Below are 8,991 nucleotides of genomic sequence, written 5' to 3'. Positions count from 1 at the left end.
CACGTTCTGTAAAGTGGCAGGTTACAAAATTAGCCTACAAAAGTCTGTAGCCTTTCTATATACCAATAACAAGCAACCAGAGAAAGAGTACATGAAAACACTTCCTTTCACAATGGCTGCAAAATGAAGAAAATATCTCAGAATACACCTGACCAAAGACATTAAAGAGCTCTACAAAGAAAATTTTAAATCTTTAAAGAAAGAAATTGAGGAAGACATCAGAAGATGGATGGACCTTCCATGCTCATGGAATGGAAGAATTAATATTGTGAAAATGACCGTTCTACCAAAAACTATTTATGGATTCAATGTAATACCAATCAAAGGCCGCATGACATTCTTCACAGAATGGGAAAAACCATCCTAAGATTCTTATGGAACCACAAAAGATCTCAGATAGCCAAAGCAACCCTGAGCACTAAGAGCAATGCTGGGGAAACGACTATACCAGATTTTAAACTGTATTACAGAGCTATAGTCATAAAACAATATGGTGCCAGCACAAAAATAGATCCATAGATCACTGGAACAAAATTGAAGACCCAAATATGAGTACATGCAATTTCAGCTACCTGATATTTGACAAAGGGGCCAAGAACATTAGGAAATGGTGCTGGCAAAACTGGATCTCCACCTGTAGAAGAATGAAACTAAACCCCTATCTTTCACCTTGCACAAAAGTCAATTCCAAAAGGATCAAAGACCTTAATGTGAAGCCTAAAACTCTGAAACAGAAGAAAATATTGGCAATAACCTACAAGATATAGGTGTAGGAAAGAATTTTCTAAACCGAAAATCAAATGCTCAGGAAACAAAGTCAAGAATCAACAAATGGGACCTCATTAAACTAAAAAGCTTCTGTACATCAAAAGAAGCAACCAAGGAAGTGAAGAGAAAACCCACAGAATGGGAGAAAATCTTCACCAGCGACACAGTTAACAGAGGTTTAACATCTAGAATATATAATGAACTCAAAAAACAAAGAATCAAGAAAGGAAGTAACCCAATTAAAAGTTGGGCTAAGGAACTGAACAGAGAGTTGTCAAAAGAAGAATTAAAGATGGCTAAGAAGCATCTTAAATGGTGTTCAACAGCATTAGAAATTAGGGAAATGCAAAGTAAAAGCACTTTAAGATTTCATCTTACCCCAGGCAGACTGGCTAAGATCAAGACAACAAATGATACCAAATGTTAGAGAGGATATGGGGAGAGGGGAACGCTCATCCATTGCAAACTTATTCAACTGCTATGGAAAGCAATGTGGAGAACTCTTTTAAAAACTACAAATGAACCTACCATTTGACCCAGTTATACCACTCCTTGGCATATACCCAAAGAACTCATCCTATTGCAGAGACACTTGTACATCCGTGTTTGTTGCTGTTCTTTTCACAATAGCTAAGAGATGGAAGCAACCTAAGTGTCCCTCAATGCGGGGGTCTCTCCCTCTCTTCGCGGGGTCATTGGCCACCGGTCCACGAAGGCAGGGTGAGCAGAAGCAATGAATGGAGTCAGGACGGCCAGTGAGCACTGACGGAAGAAAGCCCTTCCGGAGAGGCAGGCTCCACGACGCAGTGAAACAGAAACAGCTCTAGATGCAGTGATTCAGTGAAAACATCTCCAGACTCTTCAGTGAAATGAGACAGCTCGTTTATTTAGGGGAGTTGGAGGGAATATATAGGGTGAGGATAGCAGCCAAAGCTTTGCCTGATAGGTGATCATAGTATGCTTTATTTACATGTGGCAGGAGGACCCTATCATGTAGAAAGGGAGGTGGGATTGACTGGCTATAGTGCAATGCCTAATTATCATATGGGAAAACCAAGGGCAGCATTTGCAAGGAACAAGGTCATAGGTCATGTTCCAAATAAGGTCAGGCATCCGTGCTTGGTGGCACTTTCCAGGTAAGCCAGGAAGAGAGCAGGAGGCCCCCTGCTGAAAAGGGGAGTCCTTCCATTTGGCACCAAGCCCCTATCCGGACATGGAGAACTACAACCCTAACAGCAGGGTTTCCCAACACCTCAACTGATGGCTGGATAATGAAAATATGGTTCATTTATATGATGGAGTTTTACTCAGCAGTAAAGAAAGATGAAATGAAATTTGCATGTAAATGGATGGAACTAGAAACTGTTATACTAAGTGAAGTAACAAAGATTCAGAAAAAATAAATGACATATGTTCTCCCTCATATGTATATCCTAGCACCAAATCCTTATAAGTGAGTATGTATCCAAACATAGCTATAGGAACCACGATAATGAAAAAGAACCAGGGAGGTAAAGGAAAAGAGAGAATATGAAAGAGAAGAACAGTAAGAAACATGTGTTAATAAGGGAGCTATGGACAAAGGTGTTATTTTAAGGGGAGGGTGGAGGGAGAGTTATACAAGGAACCTTGGGGATAAAGGGAAAGAAGGAGCTCAAGAGAGGTAGGACCACAGGAGAAGGGTATTATTAAGGGACAAATGGGAAAAATGCAAGCACTTTAAATAGGGCAACCATGGTGGAAGGGTTAGACAATGCAAGAGATAAATACTAGTTAGTTTAAAAAAAAAAAAAACAGAGGGAACCATATTAGTCCAACAACCTACTGACAAATTTTACTTACAACTAGCTCAAGGAGCATAATATATGTCTAGTCAACATTTATCTGATGTTGGTTTCTGCCCAAGCTTTATCTACATAGCTCATGGTAATTAAAAGTACCAGACTGGTGGAATTAACCTTCTTGGATGTTTAACAGCCATACTTTGAGGCCTATAGTAATTTGGTCAGAGGGACTTAAAAGACAGTTTTTGCTCCTTGCCCTCCAAGGTTGACTATGGAACATCTCTCAAAATGTCCTGTAACTGTGGTGAGTCACCTGTCCTCTTGATCACAGAGGCCATGGAGACCCCACCAGATGGGCTTGAACCAGTGTCCAGTCTACAAAAGAGGAGGGTCAACACAGAGGAAACATTTCCTCCATGTTTCCAAGTGAAGCCATCCACGGTCAAGCAGGACCTTTGACTTATCTTCATTCATACAGATGGAACTGGTAGAGGGAAGGAGATAGGGGCTCCTCCTAAGTCCATGTGACCCCTGAAGAACAGATACTCAAACCACCTTAAGAGTAAAAAAATATTGGTTTATCTGGGCCAAGTGTATGGCCTTAAACACCCAAAAAGAAAGTATAACCAAAGATTAAAGGATCAATATAATTCTTTAAAAGTCCATGTGTAAAGATAAAGGCTACATAACAAGAAACAATGCCAGACAGGCGATACCTTCTTTTGAGTTGTTGGCCACGGTGGCCCAATATACTCCCAGACAGTAACCCAGCATAGAAATGGGAAAATGAACAGCAGACCCCAATATTATCTAGAGGAATATTGGCAACAAACAGCTTGCTGCTAGATGAGGAAGAGCTGGACTTCCTAAAACAAGGAACTCTAGATAGGCTGACTAGACTCAGTGGATGGATAAGCACTGGGGAACGGCTGGGCGCACTGACAACACAGTGGACAGTAACAGGGATGACAGGGTATATGGGCTCCAGTGGTGGGGGTGGTGGGGGCATGGGAGAGTGTCACTTGGGATGTGGGTATATAGATGAATAAGATTGTTTGAGATGTTCTGTATGAAATACATAAATAAAACCAATAAATTTAAAGAGTTATATTTGAGGAAGAAGCATAAAAATTGCTTCATGTTAAATTGTAGATGTGAAAAACATTGCCACTGAAATCTACCTGATGACTTTATATCCGTGCTCAGGTGCCAAGGATCTCAGAAAGTAACCGACTGTGTCTAGTAATAATCAGATATAGAAATGAGAGACGCATGTACAAACATCTGTTAGTTGCATTAAAATGAGTTTCTGTATGAAACAATATATTTTAATAATGAAATGGAGACTTTTTTTAAAGGTTAAAACCTCATTCAATGTTATGTCTTATAGGGTTTATAATGAGCACAATACTGTATAACTGCATTAATTCAACTGTGAACTCAAAAATTTGCAGCCAATTCTGAAAGAGATGCATCTTAGCTCTGGAAATTGTTATTGATTATGTCAATGCTGTTGTAATGAAATGCTTCTTGTAATTATGTGGTTATTAAATAATTTTTAGAATTCAATTATGTGTAAAGATAAACTAAAAGTTAAATATAAAAATAATTTTAAAATATGAATAAAGCAGAATTTTTGTTCTGAAAAAAAAAAACCCTAAAAGAATGGAAATAGATATTATGCTATAGTGTTTGGGGAATATTTAACCAAAAGGCAGCTGCATGTTCAGTACAGACACGTCTTTTTGGCTGTTGTCAATCTGAGGTTTGTTGAATCCTCAGATGCAGAGCCCATAGATAATGAAGGTGCCCGAGATCTGATGGAAAGTCATTATCAGAAGCTTAGGGCTTCAGAGTTTGCATGCATTAGATATGCAGGGGGAAGTGGAAAGATCTGGGTAAATAATTTAAAATTTGAAGTCCCAACCAAGAAAGGAAAAGTCTGATGTTCATAATACTCTTAACTTGTTTGGATATCAGATAATGTTAAAGATGTTGATGTTAAGTTCTTTTGCTTCTTCCAGATGCAAATCATAAATTACAGTAGTGTATTATTATGTGTTAGGAATTGAATTCAGGGCCCTGCACCTGAAACACACAGCTTCTGCTACCCATCTGTCTCCCCAGTCTCTAGAACTATCTTTTCTCCATTCATATAAACATGAGCATATATATGTACATAAGCAAAATGCATAATATTCAACAATTAAGTTGATGGCCACTCAAGTTGATGGCCAGGGAACTTGTGAGATTCCTCTCTGGCTATGCTGAGATTGGAGCAGGGAGATATACCTCAGAAGGCCAGCCTCTGCCCTGCCTGGACAAGGAGTTTGAACAGTGCTTAGTTTTTACCTTGGAATACTTTTCAGGTCATAGAATACGCTTTGCTCAAACTAGAAAATACTTATAAGATCTCCAACCTGCATGTCTGAGGCCACGTCTGTAAAACCAATTTGCCATCCAACACAGCATTCAGGGGATTCGGCTTTCCCCAGAGAGCATTTGTAACAGAGACCTGGGTGTCTGCTGTGGCAGCCAAATGCCACTTGCCACTGGAGAAGGTAAGATAAACTAATAATTTTAAGTCTTCAAGTAGATAAAAGCACAATTTTCAATTATCTAAACAGCATTGTTTCTTAAATACTTAATTTAATTTCATACTTGCTCCATAAGATTCTATAGCTCCTCTCTACTAGGTACTCACTCTCTGGAGATCTTGTTGTGAGGTCTGGCATTTTCATCTGCCAGGTTAGAGAATTAAACATGTACAAAACAATTGATAGAACAATTCACAAGCAAGAGTTTGACCCAAAGAATCTGATAAAGTGCTGGGAGAAGTGTATGGAAGATTCTTCATACTACAGCAGGAAAAAAGCTGTGGAGAAATTTAACCAACAGAGTTTTTGGAAGAAGAGAGGAATTGCCATTATCCCCATGAAATTCTCAGTTGGATATCCAAAGACATTTTATTATCAGGTAATATCAGAAATGCTTGAAACTAAAAAAGTTCCAAGTGCTTATAACAGAACTTCTATTGATACTAATCCTTATAAAATACCTTGCAACTGCAGGGGTTGTGGTACTGGTTTGGAAGATTTGTTTCTTTTGTTCTAGGAACTATAATACTTTGGTTGAGCAATTGCTGATAATAAGATCTGCCAGAAAAACACTGCAGTTCTAATCTGTAGATCACTTGAGGACTGCCTTAAACCCCAACCTCATTTTACATCTGTTGACATGCTTTTGTATAATCTTTAAGCATAAATTCTGAAACCTATCTCTGAAATGCAGTACCTTCCCTACCCCATCCACCCTTGATACTTAACTCCTACAGTCAAGCTATGCTAAAATTACAGTTTCCTTTAAGAATTCCTCACTCCAGGCTACAACATAGTCTTAGTCATCTACCTATTTTCTAGCCTAGCATACATGACACAGCATGGATGGATGGATGCATGGCTCAATGGATAGATGGATGGATGGATGGATGGATGGATGGATGGATGGATGGATGGATAGATAAATGGATAGATGGCTTGTTGGTTGGCTGGCTGGATAATAGATAGGTGAACACATCGTTACATCAATAAGAAAGTAAAAGAAGTTTCATGAGTATTGGGTCTTTCTTTACAGTCTTTGAAATTGTTCTCTCAGATCTAGAAAAATAAGCGAGGAGGCTGGAGAGGACTCAGCAATTAAGAGCCCTGGCTATTCTTGCAGAGGACCCAGGTTCAATAGCCAGCACCCATATGGCAGCTAACAACGGTCCATAACTCCAGTTCCAGGGGAATGTAGTGCTCTCCTCTGTCCTCCACCAGCATTGCATGACACAGGTGCACTTACACAAATGCAGGCAATACACTCATATACATACAATAAAAATAATAAATAAAATATTTTTAAAAATAAAAATAAGCTGGGGTTACATGGTCATTCTTATACAGGCAAAGTGGAATGACTGGATTATACACAGAAAACACTGACACTTCTGCAGGTGATTTGTTTTCATTGTTTATATGTTGTGTAAAAAAATATATTTCACCTAGAGAGTGTGGAAATATCCAGAAGCTAATAATGAGCCTTTTGAAATCAGTGTCATCAAGATCAGGCAAAGGCAGATCCCCAAAAGACACTGTTGGTGGAATTTTAGAACAATATCTTACAAGAATTGAGATGTGTAGCGTTGCATTAGAAGCAGAGCAAGCATCTGAAGATTTCATCATTGAAGATTCATGGACTCCTTGTCTAAGATGAGGCTGTGAGATACTGCTCAAGCTTCTGGGAGCTCTGCTTCTTTCCCACGGGTGACCCTGGGGAGGGAGTAGCCCAGAGCATTGGAGCTTCCAGAGCTGGGTCACCATGTGCCTCTAGCAACTCCTCTGTTCTCTTTATATTTTGCTAATAGATTATCTGGAAACATAATCCTTACTTTGGAAAGATTTCATTCAGATGTTTAACCACACCCCAACTTATGATGTGAAGCAACCATTAACCTCAGGGAAAATGATGCTCAGTTTAGCTATTTAAAACTCAGATAAATGGATATTTTAAACATGTTCATAATTGCTCAACTCTAATTGGCCCTGCCTCTCAAACAACTCTATCAAATACTCTCAAATTTTAAAAATTTATATGACCAGGGGTCTGCCTACTCACAGTATTCTCTGATCTGCTCTTGAGAGAGGATAACCCAAAATTACAAATTCTACCCACTCTGTAGCATCTTTATTTTAGTAAGGGATTTCTAGAGGTGGTGCCTAAATCTCTACATTTCCCTAGTTTGGTAATGCAAGTTAGAACTCTACCCTATAGGACAAGGGACTCCAAGCACCATGTACCCACACCACACAAAGACTGTGCGGCACACCTCCTTACCAAAAAAAATTGCTATGGTGCATTTAATTGTCAAAATTGTAATTATATAATGGTGATAGTACAATTTTCAATTGGTGATCATGTGAATAATAGTCTTACTTTATTATAAACAAATTTAAATGATACAGAAAGCTTCAAGAAAAAAAATCACCTGGAACCCCACCATATGGAGAAAACTGCTGTTAATGTTTTGTTAGTACCTTTCTATACCTCCCTGGGTATCTGTGTGTAGCTATACAGTTGGGCATGGCTGTGATCACTCTATATATTCTGTGTTTAGTTGTAAGCACAGTTGGAAAGGGTTTTCTTTTTTGTTGTTTTAAGGGAGGAGGGGCTGTTGTCTTTTCTTCCCTCCAAGTCTCCCCTTCACCTCCAGCCACCAGCTCATCAAGGTTAATGATTTCGGGTACATCCTTCCATTTCATTCTCCATTTCTCCCTCAGGTGCACATAATCCTAGCAAAACATTCATGGAGGGATGAAATGTGCTATGATATCATATCTTTGAGAATGTTCTTTCCCACTTTCCATCTTTCTTCCTAAGCTGGTGATGAGCAAATTGAAATTAACAGCATTAAGCCAAGTGGAGAAGCAGGAGGTATGGGGTGGAGTTGGAAAGACAAAACCTCCCCTCCTTTGAAATTTTACATTCTCTGTAAAGCCACCTCAGTCACCTGCTCTGAACCAAGAAAGATAAAACCCAGAGCCTTGTCAACTCAGCACACTTTCACTAGTGCCTCCTGGGTGATTATTGATGAGCTCATCCAGGCAAAGCACTGCAATCTGGGGGTTTTCTGTTGGAGGGCGTGCTCCTGTGCACCTGCACTGGACTGTTTAGTGCTGTGTGGTCTTGGCAGCTGTCTGGTTCTCACCTCCATGTCCTCATCTGCAGAATGGAACTGGTGTAACAGCAATTACTGGATTATTGTCGGGATTAAAATGAGATGACACACACACACACACAAAAAGAGGTGATACTTGCGAAAACATTTTTATATTCTAACGTGTTAGAATAGGAATTATAAAGGAAGAATGACACAGTCCTCATTGAGAGGACTGAGTATCATCCAATAGCTGAGATGAGCACGGATGCAAGCATTCATCCCCGAAACAGTTGATAGTCTGAGGGCAGGAGTGTGTGCCAGGGCAGAGCAGCATGGTATAGATACTAAGACAAGTGAAATAAATATGTGATATGGAAATCCAAGATAGAGTATCGAGTTTAAAAATTGAGAGCAGAGTTTACACTATTACAACATTTTAAAAAATTATTTATTTATTAACCACATACTTAGAAGAAGCATTTCATTGCAACAGCATTGACATATTCAATAACAATTTCCTGAGCTAAGATGCATCTCTTTCAAAATTGCCTGTAAGTTTTTAGGTTTACAGTTGAATTATTACAGTTATACAATATTGTACTCAGTATAAACCCTGTAAGACATAAAATTAAATGAGGTTTAACCTTTAAAAAAGATCTCCATTTCATTATTAAAATACACAGTTTCATACAGAAAAATTCATTTTAATGCAATTGACATTAAGATGTTTGTAGATGTGTC

The 8,991-nt window shown here is 38.9% G+C and overlaps 1 protein-coding gene across 1 annotated transcript in view; it reads left to right on the top strand.

The window, feature by feature from the left end:
* The window catches only part of LOC103734384 (aldehyde oxidase 3-like), a 104,714-nt gene that overhangs the window by 66,328 nt on the left and 29,395 nt on the right, over positions 1-8,991 (top strand). Inside the window, 2 exon segments of the mRNA XM_029563514.1 lie at positions 4,922-5,113; positions 5,301-5,528. Coding sequence (XP_029419374.1) covers positions 4,922-5,113; positions 5,301-5,528 — 420 coding nt within the window.

Source organism: Nannospalax galili, unplaced genomic scaffold (genome assembly GCF_000622305.1).
Source record: "Nannospalax galili isolate Female #2095 unplaced genomic scaffold, S.galili_v1.0 scaffold610, whole genome shotgun sequence".
Lineage (NCBI taxonomy): Eukaryota > Metazoa > Chordata > Mammalia > Rodentia > Spalacidae > Nannospalax > Nannospalax galili.
This window is presented reverse-complemented; position numbering and strand designations above follow the sequence as displayed.